Raw genomic sequence first — 25702 nt, 5'->3', positions numbered from 1 at the left:
AAATCTATAGGCCTTGGCAACAGATTGAATATGAGAGGTAAGAGATAGTAAGGACGATGACTCCTATATTATGAGCATGATGAACCAGGAGGATGGTGGTGTCCTCTACAAAACAGAGAAGACAGGAGGCAGGAGGTGGGGGAAGGGAGGGAAGGGTTTAGGGAGAAAGAAAATAAGTTCCATTCTGAACATATTGAATTTAAGATGTCTACCGGACATCTAGTTTGAGATGTCTGAAAAATAACTAGAGATGCAAGATTAGAGGTCGCTAGAGAGATTGGGGCAGGATAAGTAGATCTGAGAATCATCAGCATAGAGATGGTAATTAAATCCATGGGAGCTGATGATATGACCAAGTGAAGAAGTATAAAGAAAGAAAAGAAGAGGCCCAGGACCGAACTCTAAGGAATACCTATGGTTAGAGGGCATGATTTGGAAGAAGATCCAGCAAAGGAGACAGAGAAGAAACAGTCAGATAGGTAGGAGGAGAACCAGGAGAGAGTGGTATCGCAGGAGACGGTGGTCAACAGTATCAAAGGCTGCAGAGAGGTCAAGGAGAATGAGGATTGAGAAAATGAAAACCACTAGATTTGACACATAAGAGATCATCAATAACTTTAGAAAGAGCAGTTTCAGCAGAATGATAAGATCAGAAAGCAAATTGTAAGCGTTAAGAAGAGAATGAGAGAGAAAGTAGAGGCACCTTTAATAGATGGCCTTTTTGAAGAATTTAGCTACAAAGGGCAGAAGAGAAATAAGAGGATATTTAGGAGGGATGGAAGGATCAAGTGAGGGTTTTTCAAGATAGTAGACACAAGGGCATGTTTGTAGGCAGTAGGAAATGAGTCAGTAGACAGGAAGAGATTGAAAGTAAATGAAAACCAGCAATATCACTTCTAGGTCTGTATCCCAAAGAAATCAAAAAAATGGGGAAAAGACTCACATGTACAAAAATATTTATAGCAACTCTTTTTGTGGTGGAAAAGAATTGGAAATTGAGGCGATATCCATCAATTGGGGAATGGCTGAACAAGATGTGGTATATGAATGTAATGGAATACTATTGTGCTATAAGAAATGATGAGCAGGCAGGCTTCAAAAAAAACCTGGAAAGACTTACATGAAGTGATGCAGAGTGAAATGAGCAGAACCAGGAGAACACTGCACACAGTAATAGACACATTGTGTGATGACTGACTTTGATAGACTTGGCTCTTCACAGCAATGCAAGAATCTAAGACATCTCCAAAAGACTCAAGATGGAAATTGCTATCCACATCCAGAGAAAGAACTATGGAGTCTAAATGCAGATGGAAGCATACCATTTGCTCTCCTTTTCCTTTGTTGTTTTGTTTTATTGCTTCATTCTCATGGTTCCTCCTATTAGTTCTAATTGTTCTTTACATCGTGACTAATGGGAAAATATGCTTAATATGAATTTATAAGTAGAACCAATATCAGATTGCATGCCATCTTGTGGGGGGGGAAGGAGTGGGAGGGGGACAAAATTTAAAACTCAGAATCTTATGGAAGTGAATGTTGAAAACAAAAATAAATAAATAAATTATCAAAAAAAAAAAGAAAGTAAATGAAAGAATGGGAATGACAGAGGGGGGAAATCTGTTGGGGATAGGATGGAATGAGACCCCTTGAACAAGTACAGAGGTTAGTCTTGGTAAGGAATAAGGCCACTTCATCATGTGAGTCAGAGGTGAAAGAGGAGAAAGTGGCAAAAGGCACTTTCGGAAAGAAGATGAAGAGGGAGTTCACAGCAACTGGCCTCGATTTTTTTCCTATAAAATATGAAACAAGGTTTGTAGCTGAGAGGGTAGGGAGAGAGGAAGCTATGGGAGGTTTGAGAGTGTAAAAAGTGGAATAGTGAGTTGATAAGGGAGGTAAAGTAGGATTTCCTAGCAGCATTGAGGACCCAGTTGAGGTTATGTAATATAAATTTGCAGTAGACACAGTTATGTGATTTTTCTCTACCTTTTTCTCAACAGTACATATGTAGGAATAAAGATTATAAATGGTGTAAGTGATTCAAATGTGGAGGATTGGCAATATGGTAAAGGGGGCTAGGGATTCAAGAGAGGAAGACAGAGACTGTAGAGTTGAACTGGTCCACCAAAGAGTAAGGATGAGGAGAAGAGGAGAGAATGGCTAATGCAGGGAAAATAGTCTGGGAGAGAACTGAGGGGCAAAGGATTGAAGGTTATGGTGAGGATGGAAAATTGGATTACATAAGGAGAGACTGAGGGACAGGTGAAAAGCCAGTAAATTATGATCAGATAAGAGAATTTCAGAATTCTTGCACATAGAAGTGGTACATTAGTGGATGATGTCAACATCAAGGCTATGCCCAGCTTTGTGTGTAGCAGAGATTTGATGAAGAAGTAGCTTGTGGGAGGTGAATATGGTGAGAAACTGAGTGGTTAGAGTATTTGAAGAAGAATCAGTATGTATGTTGAAGTCCCTTAGTATGAGGGCAGGAGTTGAAGAGAGAAAAATTGTAAGCCACATATCAGACTCATGGAGGAAGGAAGAGAAGTGACCAAGGGGTCTGTAGACAACAGCTATGAATAGCATGAACCTCAAAAGAAGAGAGGTTACTGAGTGATGAAGGAAGGGGGAGAACTTGGAAATGGCACTGGGGAGCAAAAAGTTTTCCCAACTCCCCCACCTCAACCCGTGAGCTGAGAAGAATGAGTGAAGGTGCAGCCAGTACTGGAAAGGGTACCAAGGGAGGCTCTGTCATCAGGTGGAAGCCAAGTTTCACTAAGAGCTAATAAACGGAAGGAGTGGGAGAGGAAAAGATTTAAAATGAAGGGAAGTTTGTTGCCAATGGAACAGGCATTCCAGAAGGCATAATGGAAGGGCTAGGTGGAGTTCAGATGAAACTTTAGGGAGGAAAGGGAAGATGGGAATGAGGAATCAGGTGGTAGGAAGTATAGAATAAGGTTTGAATGACAAATAGAGATAGATATCTATATCAATTGATAGCTCAGGGGGAGAACATCTATCTATCGACATAAAGATAAAGAGATTTTTGATAGATTGATTGATTGATAGATGTTCTCCTTCTAAGCCATATCAACCTAAGACAGCAAGAGTAGCTTACAAAGCAGTTTAGGGTAAGAACTGGCAAGGCACAGTAGACTGGAATGTACTTAAATGTACTTATTTAAAAAAAAAAAGAAAGAGGATGTTTAAATTGTTACAGAGGAAAAAATGTACCTTTTAGCATAACTATCTACACTGAACTAAAGGAAACGATTTTCTTTATCAGTCAGTTAATTAGCATTTTTAAGCTCCTACCAAGTGCTTTATTAGATAGGATAAAGAAAAGGGGGTGTTTCTGAAATTATTCAAACTCCTTAGAGTTTTCTTTTGTAATTGTAAATGTATTGGGGGAAGGGAGATTGTTGTGTACATTCAGTTGTGTCATGAGGCATCCCATGGAAAATCAGAATATAATAGTGTCAAGTATAGGACAAAATGGAGGCAATTGCGTTCTCCCCAAAATCCACTTTCAATACAACCTTTCAGTAAAATGTTCCTTTTAAAGTTTTGTGAAGTATGCAGCTACAAGCAGGGAGTTAATATACTTGGGGCGAGGGATGGCCATGCAGAAAATAGTCTCAGATTTCCTGAGTGGGGTCTCCAAGCCAAGAGAATGAAAGAATTGCCCAAAATCTATATTCTCATGAGGCAATCTTGACACAAGAATCAGAGGATTGTGATTTTAGAGACAGAAGAAACCTGCCTATTCCAAACCTTTTGTTTTACAGAAAACTGGGGGCCAACAGCCATCAAAGGGTTTGCCCAAAGTCATTTCAGTGGCAAAGTACGTACAAAACTAAGCTTGGAATTGGGAAAACCTGAGCTCAAATCCTAACTTTGGTGCTAGGTATGTGACCCTAAACAATCTCTTAAACTCTCTGCACCTTAGTCTCTTCATTTTTTAAAATAAGGGGGCTTGGATTCCCTTCCCTTCTAAATCTATGATCCTAAATGATAGAAACAGGATCCAAATCCATGTCCTGGGACTCCACCCTGAGATGTTCTTTTACTCTACTACAAGCTGCCAAACCTAAGGATTGCAATTGTATTTATTAAACACTTGGCTACTCAAATCAAGTTTATGCCAGAGGCAAGTGATGGCCTGATAATGCAAATGTAGATTCCCATGTACAAAATCAGTTCCAAACAGGTGAGAGTCACCTGTGATAATATTTATTGAGTACTTACTTCCTTAGGACTGGTTCCATAGATGGCCTCAGACAAAACAGACAAAACTGCTTATCTTCTGCCCTGCCATACTCTTTCTGTACTTTGGACCAACGGGAGGGGACTCTTCCTTCCCATCATTAAAACTAATCCCCAAGAAACAGTCTGCTATCCATCAGTTCCTACCTTCATTTGGATATCGATCAATGAGTGACCTCTGTCTCCCCAGTGTATTTGCCCCTTAGGCCTTATTTCTCCTGGAAAGAAAGACTTTGTTCTCTGTTCAAGGATCTCAGGTGTCCCACAGCCCTTCAGGGAGCTATCTGGTATCCATGGGGGCCTCATCAAGTTGTCCCCATCACATCTTTCCCACTAGCTTTACCCCCTTTAAGGACTCGGCACCTTAGCGAAGAAAGAGCAGATGACCCAAATCCTTCAAGAAATTGCATTCTAAAGGGAACAGGATGGACCTGAAGAGATCGTTACCCTCACTCAATCTCCTGAGGAAGTTATTTTCTGGGAGGAACAAGACTCCAGTTAATAATTAATGGGCATCAAATGGCAGATATGGACTCTCAAGATGAAAAACAATTGAGTAATCCATCAGAACTGTGTTCCTAATATCTACCAGCATCTTTTGAAGGAAAGGGTGCACAGATCACAAAACTTGAATTAATGCATGATGAGACTTTCACAAGCATAAATGTTAAGAAATTTTAAAAAAAAAATGCCACCAAAGGGCTTTTTTAGTTCTAGTTCACAAATAAAGGGAATTGTGGTTGAATGGAAATACTAGTAACAAAAGAAAGCCAACAATCTAGACCTCCTCATTCAGTCTCTTGGAATTTTAGCCACTTTGTTGATGCACGAACTTGAGTACTAAATAGGCAGAATTGACCCACTGGTAAACTAGAAGAAATTGGGGGAGGGACAGATCATTTGTTCTGCTAAATTACTTGGTTCACTCCATCTACCTGAGAAACCAAGTGAAGTCAAATGAAGGTAGTTTCTGAACTGGCTGAGTTATCAAACCCAAAGAGGAGAAATTAAAGGATGTTTGTCAACCAAGGAGTTCTACAATGGTGTACCCCATTCCCTTTGAGTCTGAAATCGACTACTTGTAGAAAGGTATAAATAGAAATGCTTTTAAATATGCTGATGGTATCTAAGAGAACTAATGATAAATCATACTTCCTATCTCATTGGGAAGGAGAAGAGAGACTATGGGTTCAGAATGTGACATAAACTCTCCATTAGTTTTGCTTATCTATTTTTCTTTATTGCAAAGCAGGGTTCACTAAGAGGGGAGGGGGAATATCAGAAAATCACTGTAGCATAACAAACAAAAGGCATCAATACAACTTTTCTTTTAATTGCTCATGACACAAAACTGGGAATCCTTCCAAACTTCAATTCTCAACTCAATAAACATTTATTAAGCACCTACTATGTGCCAGGTAAAAGTTAGGTAGCATAATGGATAGAGTGCTGGGCCTGGAGTCAGGAAGAGTCATCTTTCTGAGTTCAAATCTAGCATCAGACATTTACTAGTTGGGTGACCCTGGGCAAGTCACTTAACCCTGTTTGTCTCAGTTTCCTCATCGGTCAAATGATCTAGAGAAGGAAAGGGCAAATTACTCCAATATCTTTGCCAAGAAAACCCCAAAAGGAGTTGTGACTGAATAAAACAACTAAACAACAATGTGCCAGACACTATACTAAGCATTGGGGATACAAATAAAAAGAAAAATAAGCCCTGCCTTCAAGAAGCTTACAATTTAATAAAGGAAGACTACACAAAAGGAAGCTGAGAAGTGGAGAGAACGAAGGGGTACCAGGTGGAGTTGAAAGCAAGCAAGGCAATGGATGAAAAATGAAGTTCCCTGCAAAGTTCCAACCCCTCTATAAAAGAAAGCTACAGGAGGAGTTTGTAGCTCTATGCTCCAACATCCAACCCGAGAAGAGAGGCAATGTGAGGGAGGTGAGATCGTGTTGAGTATCAAAAGCTGAGTCTCAAAAGCTGTCTCATCACTACATGCTGATGAGATTTTAAGGGATCAGTTTATCCTAGGGAAAGCACGATGTTAGTGAAGTTGAAACCAAGCATAACCTTTGCTGGAAAATGAAAAATAAATGATGGGAAAAGATGGAAAATGTCAAATCTCTTTGACGACACAATGAGAACCATCCAAGAGATACTGGTTAGTATCTTTGGTTAGTATCTAGAATGTAAACTCCTTGACAAGGGCCTTATTTCACTTTTTATATTTGTTTTGCCAGAACCTAACAGTGCCTGGCACAGGGCAGGTGCTCTGTCTTAAGGGTTGCTGTTTTGTAAAAGCCATGGAGCTTCGAACTGAAAGAGCATGGTGAAGGAAATATGAGGGAACAAGAACACCGTAGCCAAGGCCTTTAGCCAGAACCAGAAGCTGAAAACAAAGAAAATTATATAGCCACAGACCCAGTTTGTCTATAATTTTCAGCATCCAAAGGAGCCCACATGACCATTGGAGCAGTGACTAGTGGAGACCACACACCCAGCAAAACAACAGCCAACAGAAACATGTCCAGTGTTGTTACTGTGTAAATTGTTCTCCTGGTTTTGTTCATTTCATTTTTCATCAGTTTATAAGTCTTTAAAATTGTTCATTTTCACATTAGTGTTAGAGTGCAACTTGTTCTAATTCTACTTAGTTTTTTCTGCATCAACTCATTCAAGTCTTTTCTGATTATCTCTTTGAAATCATCTATTTCCTCATTTCTTATAGTACAATCTTATTACATCTCATTCATATGTCACAACTTATTCATCCATCCATCAACTGATGGATACCCCCTTAGTTTACAGTTTTTTTCTACCGCAAAAAAATTGCTATAAATTTTTTTATATATCAATCAATAAACATTTATTTGGCATGGCACTATGCTAAAGGTATAGGAGTATGGGACTTTTTTTTCTTTTTCTTTGTTCTCTTTTGGGTGAAAGTTAAACAGTGATATATCTAGGTCAAAGGGCATTCACTACTTAGTGATGTGTGTGTGTGTGTTTATAATTCCAAAATGCTTTTCATAATGGTTATACCCATTTACAGATCCACTCACAGTGCATCAATGTGCCTGTTTTCCCACAGTCCCTCCAACAATTGTCATTTTCCTTTTTTTTTTGTCAAAAACTTTTGTGTTTTTTTAAATTCAATTTTATTTTATTTTCAGTTCCAGATTCTCTTCCTCCCCTCACCCTTTCCCCATCCATTGAAAAGGCAAGAAACATGAAGTCCATTACAAATATGAAGTCATGCAAAATAAATTTCTGCATCACTCAAAAAAAAAAAGAAGAAAGAAAAAGGAGGAAAAAAATGTTTCAAGTCGTATTCTAAGTCCATTCTCCATCTGAAGGTGGATAGCAGTTTTCATTTTGAGTGCTTTGTAATTGTGGTGGGTCATTGTGTTAATCAGAATTATCAAGTCTTTCACAGTTCATTATCTTTACAATATTGCTATTACTACATAAATCATTTTCCTGGTCCTGCTCACTTCACTTTATATCAGGTTGTATAAGTCTTCCCAGGTTTTTCTGAAACTATTCCCTTCATCATTCCTTATAGTTAAATAGTATTTCATCACATTAATATATCATAATTTGCTCAGCCATAAAAACAACCTTGAAAGCTTTAAGAATTCTGATCAACACAATAACCATTCATGACTCCAGAGGACCAATGATGAAACATGCTATTTGCCTCCTGACAGAAATGATGGATTCAGGGTGAATAATGAGATGTATATTTTGAACATTTGAACAGGAAATTTATTTTGTCTATTCATATTTGTTACAAGGAATTTGTTTTTCTTTTTTTTTTCTAATGGAGTGGGGAGTTGGAGGGAGAGAAAATATATTTTGGTTTATCAACAAATTGTTTTCTAGAAAGAAAGAAAAAAGAAGGAAGGAAGGAAGGAAAGAAGGAAGGAAGGAAGGAAAGAAAAGAAAAAAGAAAGAATGAAAAAAGGAAGAAAGAATAGTAGAAACAACAACCTAAGTAGAAAGCAGGTCCAGCAAGAGTAATACTAAATCACCAGAAGATAATAGCAGCCCTGAAAAATCAGAGGTCATATAGGCTACCTGGCTACATGTATTCCCTTCACATGTCCACTTTTCCTACTGCCAATACATGTATTTAGAGGAGAGTAGTGCCTTAGCATTATGGGGGAAAGTGTTTTATTGATGCTTTTCTTACAATCTTATTTCAATAAGTACTTTTGTTTTGAATTTTTAAAAAATGATTGACAAATGAATTTTGAACTTGGGCAGGAATTGAAGTCAAACTTACTGACTCTGACTTTGAAGAATGTATTCCTTTTCTTAAAAAAAAAGGGAAAGAAAAAAAGTCAGGATATTTATCTATCTTCTGCCAGTGAAACCTCTCCATTTTCCATGATTTTTCAAAGGTCACAGACAGTGGCCCCTCAATTACATCCTACCGTGTCTTCTCCTTACTGACCACTTACCCCCTTGAGCCTCACTTTCTGTGATCGGTTTTAACAACACCTGCTCTACTTTTCCTACGAGGTCTTGGTGAAACTGAAACATAGCATATGAGAAAGCAAAGTGTACCAATTCCATGAATTAAGATATTACCTCTCCCAGCTAAAATCTTAGCATCTGTCCTCTTTTAGAAGGAGCTATATCAGTCAATAAGCATTTATAAATTGCTTGCTATGTACCAAGCCCTGTGCTAAGAGCATTGTTTCTTACCTTCAGATAATTTATAATCCAGTAAGGGTCATAATATGTGGAATTTATAGAATGCTTTACATACCTTATTATATCATTTGATCTTTACTGTAACCTCCTAAGAACAAATGCCCCCCAAAAAACATTCTATTATCTTTAATAGACTTATTTCTAGAAAATAAAGATTTTTCAGTTTGTAGAAAAAAAAGAAAATAGAAAAAGAAGGTTCTCTCTCCTCTGCCCTATCTATCAGAATCCCTAACTCCCTTCAAGGATCAGCTCAATGCTTTCTCTCCCAAGAATCCTTCTGTGATACCCCAACTAGTTGTTCAGGTTCCTTCTGCCCCAACCCTCACCAAATCGTTTTGCATATGTTTCACATTTATTTATCTGTGTACATGTTATACCCCCCAAGTAAGATGTAAATCCCTGCAGCACCCTTCCCACTCCATCCAGAGGTAAACAAATGGGTTTCTGTATTTGCTCCCGGGTGCAGCGCGTCCCGGGAAGGCAGTAAGCCTCCCAGTTTTCTAGTCCCCCCAGGTATGAAGTTCGCAGGGCAGATGAGACAATGTGACTCTCGCCCAGGTCCTGGTCCTTTTGCGACTTAGGAAGTCACCTGGCTCCTGGACGCCGGCGGGGAGGTGGGGCTAGGAGATGCTGAGGCGGGGCTTGGGAGAGGCGGAGAAAGGTGCGAGGGGTGGGGCCGCTGGCCTTGAAGACTCTAGGCAGCCCACGCCCCCGCAGGCCCCCGCTGGCCACGTGGAGGCGCTGCCCGCCCAGCTCCACCTTCTGCAGCCACAGGGACCACCTGCGGGCAGCTGTGCCCGCAGCTCATGCATCTCCCTGTACTGGGCATCGGCGGGGGTGGCCCCTACTCCTAGTCCCCAGCGGCGGGTGGCCAGCCGTTTGGCAGGATGCCGTGCTTCAGAGGGGAGTACCTGGTAAGCGCCGAGCTCCACCCATGGGGAGCCTTCAGGGAGTGGGTGGGCATCGGGTCCCGCACCTGCTGTCCCATTGCATCCCGGGGGAAGGGGCAAGGGGGCTGGGGCCGGCGGAGTGAAGCGGCCCCGGTACCCCAGGCCGCAGAACTGTGGGGCGTAGCCGTCCCAGCTGCAGCAAACTTTCCGGCCACCTGTAGGGCCCTGGCCTAACTTGCACCCTCCCCCCCCCCCCCCCCCTCCTCCCCCCTCCTCTTACTTTCATTTCCTAAGGGCAGTCTGTGTGGGTGGTAGGAGTGGAATAAGGGACCTGGCTCTAGCCGCTGAGGATGGCATCGAGCCATAAGCATGGAGTTAAAGCTGCATCCAGGTGTGTGTGGCTGCAGAGAGCAGGTGGTATAATAACAACAACAGCAACAGCGAGTAGAATTTATATCGCATTTTAAGGTTTGCACAGCGAATGCTACTTTCAAAAATGATTTCTAAACAACTACCCTTCCCTTGGGTCAGTAGTAATTCCCGGTATTTTATTTATGCCATTAATGAATAGTTAGAAAAGTAAAAGCTTTCAATTTTAGTTCCTGGGGTTCGGTTGGGAAGTTGGGACCCACGTGGTTACTAATCCTCTACTAGCCTCTCCTACTTTTTATTCCCGCCCCCCCCTCACCTCTTATGTTTTTCCTTCTCTCTGAAAGGTTTCTGCAGAGGAAAGCCCGAGACAGAGAGAGTGGAGACCCCAGATTTATAGAAAATGCACAGACCCAGCTTGGTTAATCCTGTTCTTTCTCTTTTGGGTCGGTTTGGTAAGTGTATTGACCGAGGGGAGGGCGGACTGTTGGGGGGTAAGGAGAGGAAAGAGAGAAGGAAGAGAAGATTTATATGAAATGATGCACCTAAATTCAAACTGTGGTTCTAGTGCCTGGAAGGGCCTAGAAGACTGAGTTGTAAGGTTCTACAAAGCCCAGACATCTTCTGCGGTGATAATTTTTGTAATTAGCTTTATAAAAATATAAATGCTAGTGTTTAGCACAGTGCCTGGCACCTATTAGGCGGTTAATTAATGTGTATTGCATTGTATTGTGTTGTATGGCTAATCCTGAGGAGTCTTGTTGGAAATTTCCTGTGGCCTGTGGCCTGAACTCATGTGAAATTTTCTCCTAATGGCCTTGTGCCAGATCTTAATGGGAGCCTCTCTAAGGGACGCTGGCACTGGAGTTTGTCAAGTGATGATAATGTCATCCAGTCTTCATTTTGCTTTCTGTGGATGTGTGCTTGCTTATCCTCTTACCACCAGAGATTGCTGACAGAGAGCACAGGTGATTCTCAGAAGGTGATTTAGGATTTCCTTTTTTGTTAAACAGAAAAATGGAAACCGGTGAAAAGAATTATGGAAGGCAGCCTAGCATATTGAGAAACATGTTAGATTTCTAGTCGGAACATTAGCATCCAGTTGGAATCAGTTTTTACCACTTACCACCTCTGTGACCTTAGGCCAGTCATGTTAACTCTGAGGGCCTTGTTTTCCTCATTTGTAAAATGAAGGGGTTTGTCTAGATGGCCTCTGAGGTCCCTTCCTGCTCTAAATCCACAATCCTAATTTTTACACATTTTGATTACTCACTTGGCAATTAAAACTGAGACAAACCCCGGGAGAGTGTCCAGGTGTCTCTTTTGGGAGTTGTCCTGGACACACGCCCTTTTGATATTCTGTGCCTGCAGCCAGCAGTTAACAACGCCCTGGCCCTAGCTTTAAGGTGAATGGTACTGATTCCCCACCCCACCACACACACACACACAAAACTGCCTCTCACCTCCTTTCCAACATATGTGTATAGAAGTTGGTGGGCCTTTCTCCAGCTAAAGTGAATTTGGTTTTATCTCTAATCTTGCCAGCTCATATATTTGCAGGAAGAGTTTGTAGGATTACCTCCGAGGGTCCCCCTGTCTCTTCTCAAAGACCCACCTTTTGTAACTGAAAAGAGCTCTTTTATTCATTGTAAACAAGAGGGACTGACCTCAGCTGGTCGGGGCTTACCATTTGCTACCTTGTCAATGATTAATTCTGAAAGCAATGGAACAGCTTCTAAGGCTTGAGCACCTGGAATGAGATCCCCATTGCTTGGAGCCCAGGTCTGCATTGAATGTGGGCAGGTGTCACTTTTGTCCTCAGGTAGCACTGGTAAAGACCATGTTTGTTGACTGCTAATTGGTTTCCAACGAGGCCCTGTGGTACAGAGGGAAGAGGGTTGGATTTGGGCTACAATTCAAATCCAGGCACTCCCCACTACCAGTGTGACCTCAGGTCAACAAGAATAATAATAACAATAGCCAACTTTTAGATAATGCTTTAAGATTTGCAAAAAGTTGTTGCATGCATTATCACATTTGATTCTCATAGAAACCCTGTGAACAAAAAAAAAAAAAAGAGGCCACAGAAACCCTGTGAGGTGGGTACTGTTGTTATCTCCATTTTACAGATGAGGAAACTGAGGCCAAGAGAGGTTAAATGACTTGCCCATGGACGAACAGCTATGACCTGTCTGTGGAAGGGTTTGAATGCAGTCAGTATTGACTCCAAGGCCAGCAATCCATCTACCATGCCACCTCCCTTCTTCCCCTCTGGGCCTCAATTTCCTCATCTGTAAAATGAGAAGGTTGGACTAAGTGACTTCTAAGCTCCCTTCCAGCTCTAAAGCTTTTATCATGCCAATTGGTTGTGAACAACTGGTATGGCATAGTGGAAAGAATATAAAATTTGGAATCCAGAGAATCTGGATTCAAATTCTTAATTTTCTCATCTGTAAAATTAAGGGGTTGTATTAAGTCACCTCAGAAGCCCTTTCCTGCTGTAAATCTGTCATCTTAAACATAATATGTGGAAATAAAATAAAATATTCTAGGTAGAATAGAAAGGTTGAGGGTGAGTTTCAAGGGCCCTTGGGTTTTTTTCAGGGTGAGGGAGGGAGAAATGTTGACCATTTATGTACTGTCCATTGGAGAAAGTTATGTAACATTCCTTCAGGTTTTGTCACTAATTTTCCCTACTGGTTGTATGTCTTCCCACATTATTCTAGAGTGCGTGTTAACCTTTAAAGGCAGGCAAAGAGATTCCTGCACAGAGCTGCTTTCTTTCACAAATGCTCATTTTAATCATCAGCTCTCAGTTCCAAGCCCATTCCGGGAAGGAAGCCTTAGCTGAAAAAGGCCTTCACTTTCCTAAGTCAGAGCCCTGGGAAAAGGGCAAGCTGACTGCCTCTAGTAAGGGCCAAGCACAGTGTGTCTAACTGGGGCCAAGCAGAAAGTCATGAGGCCAGCAGAGAGAGGGATGCTGCTTGAAGAAGTCTACTCCATCTCATTGGTGGGAGGAAGTCCTGACTTGAGTGGCCCTCATCTTTGAATGGTCTTTTCTTTATAAATAAAATGTCTGCATTAACCAACCTTACTGTCGCTGAATTCAGAACAGTTCTTCCAAAGGAGAGAGAGTCTTAGACATGGAGAAAAGACAGAATTAGAAGGTAGAAGGGCAACTCTCATGTTGGTAATCCAGGAACAATTAGGAGAGAAAATTATCTATTATCTTCATGAGAAAGAATAACAGCTGACACAATATGATATCATGCTTTCAAGTGCACAGAGAACTTTATATAGATTTTCTCATTGATCCTCACAACAACCTTCTATGTACCTACATCAGAAATACTATTATCTCTATGTTCCCTCCACTGAACCCATTTTATAGGTGAGGAATCGGAGGCAGGATTCAAAGTCTCCCAAGCCCAGTTTAAAAATTAGCAGGTCTTAAGCAGGATTGGGTGAGGAGAAAATTTCCTTATACCTAAAGATGAAAAAATGCAAAGAAATCCAATCGTCAGATTTTTTAAAGCAGTTAAAAAGTACAGCCTATTGTATGAGTGGAGAACCATGAAGCTGAAATATGGAATATGGGGAAGGGTAGTGGGTTCCTAATTGAATTGGGCCTGTTAATGCTACTTACTAAAAGAGAAATCTGAGATAATAGTGAGTGCTACAGTTTAAAGAGCTCCAGCTCTGCTAGCAGAGGACCTGTGTTCAAATCCTGCCTTTGATGCTTACTACCTTGAATGAGTTGCTGAATATCCATGGGCCTTAGTTTCCTTATATGTAAAATGAGGGAGTTGGGGTTAGATAGCCTCTCGGATCCATCCCAACTCTAGGTCTTATGATCCTATGATGAGATTTTTCCTTTGAGAATTTCTAGCAGTGAGTTTTGTCGGGATAAGGCTGAGCTTCACCCCATGCTCTCTTTGGGTTTTACCTAGACATTCATCATGGGCTATTCCGTGATAGCTGGAGCTGCCGGAAGGCTGGTGTTTGGCTATGACAGCTATGGGAATGTGTGTGGCAAGAAGAACTCCCCCGTGGAAGGGGCCCCTCTTTCTGGACAGGACATGACCGGAAGGAAGTAAGTGCCTGCGCCAGTTTCTTAAGTGGCTCTGAGATCATTGTCCCTGATTCAGGTACGATGACTATGATAATGTATCTGTGGCATCGTATGTTTTGCAAAGCAGCTGTAGTTCGTAGGGTTATAGAGGAAAGGTGAAAGGGAATAAGCGTTAGCCTGCTACGTCCCAAGTGCTGTACTAAACATTTTACAAATATCTCATTTGATCCTTACAACAACCCTGAAATGTAGGTGCTGTATTATCCCCATTTCACAGTTGAGGAAAGTGAAGCAAACAAAAGTTAAGTGACTTGCCTGGGGTCATACACTTAGTAAGTGTCCAAGGCTGAGTTTGAACTCAGATCTTCTGACTCCAGGCCCAGCATTCTATCCGCTGTGCCACCTAGCTGTTTTTAATTATACATCATGGGATAGTAGATCCAGAATTGGCTGGAACCTCAGGTGGCATCTGATTTAACTCCCTCCTTTTACAGATGATGAAACTGAGGCCCACAGTGGATAAGTGTTTTCACAGTCACCCAGGTAGTAATCTTCAGAAACATGATTTGAACCTAGGTCCTGTGACCCCCACAAGCTAGCACCCTATCTGTTTAATCCGATAACTCAGCAAACGCTGGTTCAGCACCTACTAGATGAAGAGCCTGTACTTACACAGGAAATAAAAAGGTGGGAAATCATACAGAATCATGGAATTTCAAAGTTGGAAGGGACCTCAGCCATCTTGTTCATACACAACCATACCAGAAAGGAACCCCTATTACAAGACGCCCTACAAGAAATGGGATGATAATAATAGTAATAACAATAATTATATAGCAGCGCAAGGTTTGCAAGCAGACTCTGAGGAAGGGAAGCCCATTGCCTTCCAAAGTAGCCCATTTGGCTAGCCCAGGGGTGGGGAACCTGCAGCCTCGAGGCCACATGTGGCCCTCTAGTCCTCCAGTGCAGCCCTTTGACTGAATCCAAACTCACAGAACAAATCCTTTTATTAAGGCTATTTGTTCTGTGAGTTTGGATTCAGTCAAAGGGCTGCACTGGAGGACCTAGAGGGCCGCATGTGGCCTTGAAGTTCCAGGTTCTCCACCCCTGGCCTCGACATAGGCCTTGCCCTCAAGGAGCATACAGTCAGTGGGGAAGGAGGTGAGACATCAACTGTTTATAACAGCTCTAATACTAGGTAGAATACAAGTATATGCAAAGGAGAGGTTGGGAGAAATAATCATGGAAAACTTCATAGATGGGGTAATGTCTTTGAAGAAAGAGAATGGTTCAAACCCAAAGATCTCTCGCATTTTTGTTGCCATGGAGTATCCTCCCTTAGGGCTCTGTGGCCTAGCGCCCCTTCCCCCGAGCCAGGTCACCCATGATCGTCCGCGCAGCCCGCTGCCTGACAAGGGCTGCTCGGGAGCCGCCGCTAAGGTTTACATCATCACAATAAGAACAAAGCACCATGGCAGCACTCCCATCCAGCGGTTCACTCGTAGCAGCCCATGACCGCCACCGAAGGCGTCTGGGTTCCACTTCTAGCAACAGCTCCTGTGGAAGGGCTGAGTGTTCCGAGGAAGTGATCCCCCATCATCCTGGTCTTCCCAAATCAGACCCAGGGACAGCTGGGCAGGCTTCTTCTTTGGGAAGGCAAGTCATCCATTCATGACAACTCTATTGGAATCCCCAGAGCACTTAGGAACTTTCCACGTTGCTCACGGCACGATCACCTGTGACCTGGCTCAGAAGGCCATGAGGGAGCAGCGAGTCAGCAAGCCCAGCAAGACCAGCCCTGGGCCTTCTCCACGAGCAGCAGCGCCCTCCGTGCTGCTCCCCTGCTTCTGAAGTGTGCTAGGCATCAGAGCCCATGTCCCCTCCCCTCTCCCCCTTCCCTCTTCCACCTATTCCCTTAGAAGAGACAGGCTGCTTAAGTGTAGAAGTAGTTGTGTTGTTTGTGTGTGTTTTGTTTTGTTTTTTAAAGGAAAACAAAAGCAAAACACTAAAAAACAAGTAAAAGAAACCACACTGTTACTGGGTTTTTTTTTTGCTATCTGAATGACCTGTGTGCTTTCCAGCAGCCTCAGTAACTTGTTTACTTTGTACTCAACAGAAACGAATAAACTTGGAGCAGCCTTTTAAAAAAAAAAAGAAAAAGAATGGTTTCAATAGACAGCTTATAAGCTTTCTTTAGACACAAAACAGGAAGAGCGTGTCCAGTTTGACTAAAGGAGAATAGCAGGAAAGGAAAGTTGGACCCAATTGTAGAGGGCCTTGAATGTCAGACTTTGTATTTTACTCTGTAGGGAATGGGGAGCTATTAAACTACTCTTGAGCACAGAAAAATAGTGTGATCAGATCTGTGTATTCAAAAAGGTTATTGTGATAATGATGTGAAGGACACAGTGGAGAGGGGAGAGATTACAGATGGGCAAATTAGAAAGCTGTTCCTTGCTGTAGTCTGTTTGAACAATGATGAAGACCTGAACTAGAGCAGTTATAGGAGGGTAGAGTCCATAAGTCTTTCCAGCTGATTGAGCATGTAGGGATAAGGGACGGGGAAGAGCCAAAGAGAAATCTGAGGTTTGGAGCTTGTATGACTGGGAGGTTGGTGGTGCCGTCAACAGAAATGGAAAAATTAGGAAGAGGGACGTGACAGAGGGAAGAGATATCAGCTGTTGTTTAGTCCAGCCTATGGCCCAAAAGGAATCCCACCACAACATATGCCAACAGGTGATGGCTCTGGAGGAGAAAGTGAGGCTGGTGACTTTGCACAGTTCTCCCTCACTCAAATCCAATTCAGCCGCAAGTTATGTCATCATCTCCCTGATGTCACGGTCCTCTTCAAAAACAAAGGACAAACCACGCACAACTCCAACAAGTGGCCATCTGTCTGTTTGCTTGAAGACCTCCACTGATGAAGAGTGCACTCCATTCCAAGGATATATCCCAAGTCAATCCATTCCACTTTGGGCTAGTTCTCATTGTTTAAAAAAAAATGTTTTTTCCTAGTCTGCCCTTTGGGGCCAAACAGATAAAATCTGACCTCTCTTACACATGACAGTCTTTCAAGGTTGGAAGATGAGTTCTGTTTTGGACAGATAGAGTTCAGAATACCAAAGGGATATCCAGGTGGAGATGGTAACATTCGACAAGAAGTTGGGAAAATAAGGTTAGAGTTCAGTGAAGAGTTTGGGGGTAAAGATAGAGATAGCCGGGAGACTAGATAAGATTGCCCCAAAAGATAATATAAATAGAAGAGAAGAAAATCTCTAAAAGGGGCAGGGTGGGGAAGAGAAGAGGGTGAAAGAGTTTCCAGAGAAAGAACTGGTAATTAGAAGTATATGTAGAATGTTTTATGTGTGAAGAATGGTAACCATCTCGGGATAGAGGGAGGAGGGGGGAAAAGAAATTTGCATGATAGATAGCTTTATTATATTTTTAAAAGGAATACCAAGTTGTACATAATAGATTTGCAGTTTCATGTACAATCATTTTTTATTATACTGTTACAGAAATGCTTGTTTTATCCCACGAATTAAAAATAAAATAAATAAAATTTAAAAAAAAAACTTTGGGGGATGTCCGCAGAAGGTGAGAGAAGGAAGAACCAGAGAAATAAACCAAAAAGAAGAGGGCAGGGGTACATGAAAGCCATGTCATGGAATGCTAAAGAGCAAAAGACTCATCAATAGTCCACAGGACTAGGTGTTATAGTATAGTCATAGGAACATAGATTTAGAGCTAGAAGGGGCCTTAGAAACCATGAAGTCTAACCCCTGAGGATGAAAGAAGATAAGCCCTGGTTCACAGAGTTCTTTGTTGTCTGAGGCAGGATTTGAACTCAGGTCTTCCTGACTGCTAAAAGGGGCAACTCGGTGGTACAGTGGATAGAACACTTGTCTTGGAATCAAGAAGATGCTGTCTTCATGACTTCAAATCCAGCCTCAGACACTTTCTACCTTTGTGATCCTGTTTGCCTCAGTTCTTTGTCTGTAAAATGGACTGGAGAAGGAAATGGCAAGCCACTCCAGTATCTTGCTAAGAAAACCCCCAATGGGGTCATAAAGAGTTGGACACAACTGAAAAATAACACAATGACAATAACAAAAAATAACAACTTTCTGACTGCCACTCCAGCACTCAAACTCACTTACTGATCAAGGGAGCTTATGAAGGGGCTTTTTGGACTGAAGAATTAGGAAGCCATTGTTGACCTGGAAAAGAATAGTTTCAGGAGACTGGGGACAGAAACTCAATATAGGAGGTGGAGGATTGAGTGAGTAGATAGTTTAGCAACAACTTTTTCTAGAACTTTGATAGTAAAGGAAAGAAGAAGATGGTACAACAGCTTGAGGAGGTAATGATGAAGAAGGGGATTTTGGTCAGGAGAAATGTGTGGTTTTGTTGCTGGTTTAACTCGGAGAACTGGGTGTATTGGTAGGCAGAAGGAAAGGGACGTAGCTGCTGGTGGTTTTGAGGCTCTCCGTTCCTGTCAGCAGCGTAGAGGAGCGCTCAAGTGGGAGGGAGGGAGGGAGAGAGGAGGAGAGGGAATGTTTCTGCCCAGTGGAGAAGGAGAATGCCCAGTCTCCCCAGACCAAGCCCCAAATGTAGCTCTTAAGAGTTTTGGGAACGCAGGAGAGGGGAACGCAGGAGAGGGCCACGCGTGCTGCCCTGCACAAAATGTGTACCTGTTTCTGCATGCATACTCGTGTGTGCCCTCATGCAAGAGAAATGAGTCTGTTGTTCCTTTCTACCCCATCCCTTCCCCTTTCCCCTACTTTCCAACCCCCCCGCAACCATGTGGAAAGTTATGTGAAAGTTTACTTGAACACTCTCGGGTTTGAAATGTATTCTGTTTGAGTTTGGGACCTGTGATCTCATTCATGTGGGGAGCTGCCAGGGTGGAAACTCCCTCTTCAGACATGGAGCAGCAACTCATTTGTAATTTGTTGTTTTAGAAAGTTGCCAGGGGCCTTTAGAGGAAAAGTGACTTGCCCCCTCCCCTCCAACGCCCCTCTAGTCACATTATTAGTCTGTATAAGAGGCAGTACCTGAAGGTTGACCTTATTTCAACTCCATCATGCTGCCCTTCTCATTTATTGTAATCAATCAGCAAGCATTTATTAAGTACCTACTATGTGCTAGGTTGGTTTTTTTTTTTGTCTGCAAGGCAATGGAATGAAGTGACTTGCCCAGGGTCACACAGCTAATAAGAATGTGCTAAGTATTAAAGACATAAGCCCAAAGAATGAAACAATCCCAACTCCCAAGATTACATTCTAATGAGGGAGAAAACATGTCCATATATATAGTGTGTGTATATTAAATATAAGTATATTTATACTTATATATAAATATATGTGTAAGTACTTCCATAAGTATATTTTAGGCAACCGACCACAAACTGTGTCCAGGCTCTGTTTAATGGCTGTTTCTGCTCTGGATCACAGACTCATGGGACCAAAAGGGATTTTAGTGATCATCTAAGAGGCAAGAAACAAGCATTTATTAAGTAACTCCTATATGCCAGGCACCATCCAAGTGCTTTATAATTATTATTTCATTTGGTCATCAGAATAACTCTAGGAGGTTGATGCTGTTATCCCAGTTTTGGAGTTCAGCAACCGGAGCCAAACAGGTTAAATGACTTGCCCAGGGTCACAAAGGTAGTGAGTGTCTGCACTACCTAGTGGCCTTATCAAGTCCTACCCATTCATTTTACAAATTCAGATCCAGAGTCACACAAGTACAGATATCTCTGTGGAGATGTTAAGTTTGAGGGAATAGAAATGTTAATGTTTTTAGGGCCATGTGAACTTTATTTATACTTCTGTTTGGTGCCCAGTATCAATATAGTGGAGTCATAGACTCAGATTTAGAGTTAGAAGGGATCTTAGAAGTCATCTAGCCCATAGGTTCCCAGAGTGGGCGATACTGCCACTTGGGGGGTGCTGGAACAATGGGGAAGAGGGGCACAGTTTTTTTTTTAAATGATGCAAATTAAAAAAAAAAGTTAAAGAAAATTTTCCAGGGGGGCGGTGAGTAATATTTTTAAAAGTGGTAGGCCAGATAAGTTTGGGAACCTCTGATCTAGCCTAATACCTTTGTTTTAACAAATGTGAAAACAGACTCAGAGATCACACAAGCAGTAAGTGACATCGCCAGGATTTTAACCCAGGTCCTCAGACTCTAAATCCAATGTGCTTTCCACTGTGTAAATACTTTAAAAAAAAAAAATTTCAGTCATATCCAACTCTTTGGGACCTCATTTGGGATCTTCTTGACAGAGATACTGGAGTGGTTTGCCATTTCTTTCTCCATTTCATTTTACTGATGAGGAAACTGAAGCAGACGAGATTAAATGACTTGCCCAGCTACTGAGTGTCTGAAGCTGAATTTGAACTCAGGTCTTCCTGACTCCAGGCCCTCGCTGCCCACAAATACTTTAAAGGTTGCAGTTAAAAATTAATAAGAATAATGACCTTAAACATAAATCTCTTCTCTCCTCTCCCTAGGCATGTATTCTTCATGAATTCCTGTGATCTGGAAACCAAAGACCTCAAAATCAATTCCATTGCTCTCTGCGTATCCAGCTGTCCAGAAGAGCAATTAGACACTCTGAAAGATGTTGAGCTTTTCGCCAAGAACAATGGTAGGGATTAGGCAGCACAGACCAGCTCCCTCCCTTCCCTGCCTGTCTGAAACAAGATGTGCAACATGCCGGGGGATGTTGTGAGCTGAGTTTCTTGGGGTGTTTTACTTCCTTGCCGTGGTTTCCTTGCATTGGAGAGTAGAGGCAATAGGTGTCTCTCCAGCTTGTCCAGTTTCATCCAGGTGTGTCTGGATTGAGCTGAAACACTAGTTGCTCCTTGTGTGTATGTGCTGTAGGCTGGGAAACATTTCTTGCCTCGTGGAGAATGCCACCATTCAACAGGTGGGCCAGTGCAAGGTGATTTATTACCGGGAAGGGCAGTGGGGGGAATTATGTTAATTCAGAGAAGAAGGAAGGGGAGAGAAGTCCCTGAACTTTACTTATTTTGTCTGCAGCAGCCTGTACTGACTCTGATGAAGCTTGCAATCCATTAAAATCTTCAGATCTTTTTTTTTCCCCCCAAATAAACTGCCGTTTAACCGTTCTTCACCTCCAAATGTAGCGTTCTTCCTATTGCACAACAAAGCTGTGCTGCCTAATACCTACCACTGCTGCTGGGGCATGTAAAAAACCAGCTTTGTTAAGAGAGCCACAGACAGAGACAGGGGCGTCTCAACTGACCCAGAGCCCTAATCAGCACTCATCCTTAGCCTCTCTTCCCAGCTCAGGCTCACTCACTCACTCTTATTTCACCCTCAGTTCAGTAAAAGGGATGATGGATGTCTCAGAACAAGGCGTTTGACACTATCTGGAAAGAGGGACCACCATCTGTTAGAGATATTGTAGGGAAGATTTCCTTCTGGGCAGGGGTCGAGATAGATCACAGAAACACAGGGAAACCCTCAGAACCCACCAGACTCATCAGATTCTCGTCTCTCTGTGTTTTGTGTGTTTAGGTTCCTTCCTTTGTGTTTATAATTTGAATTCTGTCAACTACACCCAGAGTCCAAGTGCTGCCTCCTTGTGTCCCAGGCTTCCTGTTCCACCAAGGTAAGACATTGCCTACGCTTTCATAGCCCAAAAGAGTGGAAGAGATCGTGGTATCCTAGCTTTCGAGCTGGAAGGGGCTTCAGATGCTATCTAGTTCAACCTCCAATTTTTGTGGTGAACCTGAGGCCCAGAGAGATTAAGTTGATCGATTGATTTATCCAAAGTCACCAGAGTAGTAGGTTAGTATCAAAGTTTGAATTTTATTTGGGTTGCACTTACTGTAAAATGGGCACAAGGCTCAGATAGCATACCTGAATTTATATTTCATTTCAAGTGGTGTCAAAACCGAATAGAAATGGAGACCACTAAACCATACACAAGGATCCCTGCAGGCTACATATTGACTTAGAAAACCACATATTAATATTATCTATGTTCTATTGGATTTTTATTTATTTTGTTAAATATTTCCTTTTAATCTGGTTCAAGCCCCACTTAGGAATGTTGTAGGCAGATGTGTGGCACCTCTGATATAGTCCATCTCTTCATTTTACAAATGCATAAAATGAGATCAAGAATAAAGAAGTGACTTATCCAAGGTTGTACTACAAGAAAGTGGCAGGCCCAGGGCTGCTGGTGGATTCCTAATCCGTTTCTATTGTGCTACAATAGCAATTCTCGATTTTTTTTTAAATTTCAGGACCCCTTTACACTTAAAAATTGAAGACCCTAAAGAACTTTGGTTTATATAGGTTATATCTATTGATATTTACCATACTAGAAATTAAAAGTGGTTCAAATTTAAATATTTATTTATTAATTTGTTTAAAATAATCATTACAGACCTATTACATGATAACATAAATAATGTATTTTTATGAAAGTAACTATACTTTCCAAAAGAAAAAAATTTAAAGAGAAGAATGACATTATTTTACGTATTTTTGTAATTGTCTTTCATGTCTAGTTTAATAGAAGATTATCCAGGTTCTCATATCTGCTTCTGCATTCAACCTGTTGTTTTAGTTGAAGTATAAAGAAAATATGAGCTCAGCCAGATAGGTGGTTGGAAAAGGAAAGAGTATTTTAATATGCAAATAGTGTTTTAGTAGTATGAAAATAATTTTTACCTTGAGGATCTCTGAAAGGGTCCTTGGACCTGTATGAGTCTGAGGACCATACATTGAGATACTTTGAAAAGATACAGAGAGATACATTCTCCTGCCCTCAGAAGAAAGTTAGATGATGGTAATAACCGTGGATGGAAGCTCCATAGTGCAGGGAGCAATCTCTGCTTTGACCATTTAGAAAACTGAGCTCAAGGTGGATCAATTTCATGGCTAAGGTCGTCCAGCTAAGAAGCTAATAGGAGTTAAACCAAACCATTAGGCAGCAAGATATTGGGTAACACAAGGTGATATAAGGGAGAAGGGGGTTGGTTCTCCCCACTTGTCCCGTGACCACCTTGACTGAGCCGGGGTGAGGGAGAAGAGAACCGCCTCCCCCTCTCCCCTGCCCGCTAAACATCAGAGATAATCAATGCTGCATTTATTGTCTGCTCAAGGCCACTTTGTTTATGGGCACGCCCTTCATACAGTTACCTTGAACAATGTTATTTCACAATAACATCATTAATATATTATTACTTCAATTAGCTCTTAGATCCACAGCCAATCAAAAGAGATTGGCTTTTTGTTACAAAAGAAAGTTCAGTTTGAGGGGTGAAGATGATATTTCTATCAGGAAATAATTATGAAAAGGGTCAGTAAAACTTTTTTTTTTTCCAGAAGGGGAGATTAGTCATGCTTGCTGGAAAAACCAAAAACCAAATGGATAAAGAATGTCTATGATGTGTAGATGCTGGTAGTCAGGCTATAAAATATAGATATTGTAATATAATGTAATGTGTGCTAGGTGATACTGTGGATAGAATTCTGGGCCTGGAGTCCGGAAGACTTATCTTCCCGAGTTCAAATCTGGCCTCAGACATTTATTAGCTGCATGACCCTGGGCAAGCCACTTAACTCTGTGTGCCTCAGTTTCCTTATCTGTAAAATGAGATGGAGAAGGAAATGGCAAACCCATTCCAGTATCTTTGCCAGGAAGAGTCAGATACAACTGAAACAACTGAACGGTATAGTGTAATATCTAAAGTATGGATATTAGCACAGTGCCTGGCACATAGTAAGCACTCTCTAAACATTAGTGACTGTCATTATTATTGTATCTAGAAAAGCTAGCTTCAGGTCCTTCCTCTGACACACATTAGTGACAGTGTGACCTTGGATAAATCACTTAACCTTGAAGTGCCCTAGGCAACTCTCTAAAATAATAAGTTAAAAGTTACAGAAAAGGTGCTGTCTAGCATTGGTAGAGAGTAACCTGAGAGTTCCTTGGATCAAATAAATCACTAGTCCACATTTATAGGGTATTTTAACCTTGGCAAAGCACTTTACATCTGTTATCTTATTTGATCATCACAACCCTGGGAAGCAGGTGTTATTATTATCCACATTTAACAGTTGAGGAAACTGAGTCAGCAAGAGGTTATAGTGACTTGCCCTGAGTCACACAGCTAGTTAGTGTCTGCGGTAGGATTTGAATTCAGATCTTCCTTTCTGAAGTTCAGTGCTCTATCCGCTAAGTCACCTGGCTGCCTTTTACAGGATAAATAACCCATTGAATTGATCCATCAATACACATATCTTGGCCAGATGCTACAGATAAACATTTAGCTAGGCCCCAAACTGAATAATAGCAGAGCAGCTACAGTAGCATTTGAGAAACTACTCAGTGCTTCAGGAATTCCAAGCTTCTTCTTCTTATCCCTCGAAAGCCCATTTTTCAGCAATACTTTACTCCCGGTGCTCCTAGCTCCCCTGGCTACGAGTCATGGAACACTGTGGGCTCAGAAAAATTCCAATTGGAGGTGACCCAGAAGGCCAAAGAAAGACGCATGGTGAAAATAAGTCAGCTGTAGGATTTAACCCATCATCCCTTACAGGCCAGAAGCAGCATCAAAAATACCAACCAGGTATTGTATGTCCAGAAAAGGAAGGGGGCAGTCACATAGCAGGAGCAAAGGACAACAGCTGGGAAGTCTTAGTGCCTTGCTGGAATCCATGAAATAGTAAAAGATTCACAGGAAGACCTACAATTATTGAGTTTCTATGAAGAATTTGTGGAAAGTCTCAGACGAGAATCAAATAGAAAAAAAAACATGAAGGTGTTGGAATTCTGGTGGGACGGACCTTGGAAATCATAGGATCATAGATTTAAAATTAGACATTGCCTTAGAGGTCTTTGAGTCCAACTCCTTCATTTTGCTGATAAGGAAACTGAGTCTGGAGGGGGGAAGGTTGAGGGTAAGTGACTTAGAGTCCCATAGCTTCCCAAAGACAGTTAGTTAAGCATTTGAACCCAGGTCTTTGGAATCTAGGTCCAACCCTATTTCTACTGTACTAAGCTGCCAGGTATGATTTGATGCAATGGGTGGAGGCAGAGTTCTCACTGATGAGATCACAGATTCATTGAAGGACAGTATTTGTAATATATTGCAAACAAACCCCACTGTGAAATGTGCTGTAATGTTGTCCAAACAATCTGTCCCTTGTAATGCTAGTTACAGAAAAGTTAACAACTTTAGGTGGAATATTCAAGTAGGTGGCACATTTGATAGAGCACCGGGCCTGAAATCAGGAAGATTCATTTTCCTGAGTTCAAATCTGGTCTTGAACAGTTACTTGCTATGTGACCCTGGACAGGTCACATACCCTGCTTGCCTCAGTTTCCTC

General features: G+C 41.7%; 1 protein-coding gene across 2 annotated transcripts in view; it reads left to right on the top strand.

The window, feature by feature from the left end:
- The first annotated feature begins 9737 nt into the window (after nt 1-9737).
- SLC44A3 (solute carrier family 44 member 3) overlaps nt 9738-25702 on the top strand; it is a 104242-nt gene continuing 88277 nt past the window's right edge. Inside the window, exons 1-5 of one of the 2 annotated variants that reach the window (XM_027862621.1) lie at nt 9738-9903; nt 10596-10703; nt 14199-14341; nt 20842-20978; nt 21875-21968. In XM_027862621.1, the coding sequence (XP_027718422.1) occupies nt 9877-9903; nt 10596-10703; nt 14199-14341; nt 20842-20978; nt 21875-21968 (509 nt within the window). In that variant the 5' untranslated portion in view covers nt 9738-9876. The remainder of the gene's footprint in view (nt 9904-10595; nt 10704-14198; nt 14342-20841; nt 20979-21874; nt 21969-25702) is intronic. The other variant, XM_027862622.1, reaches the window with a different exon arrangement.

This window comes from Vombatus ursinus, unplaced genomic scaffold, assembly GCF_900497805.2.
Source record: "Vombatus ursinus unplaced genomic scaffold, bare-nosed wombat genome assembly UNPS02014769.1, whole genome shotgun sequence".
Classification (NCBI taxonomy): domain Eukaryota; kingdom Metazoa; phylum Chordata; class Mammalia; order Diprotodontia; family Vombatidae; genus Vombatus; species Vombatus ursinus.
The sequence above is the reverse complement of the archived record's forward strand: the minus strand, read 5'-3'. Positions and strand labels throughout refer to the sequence as shown.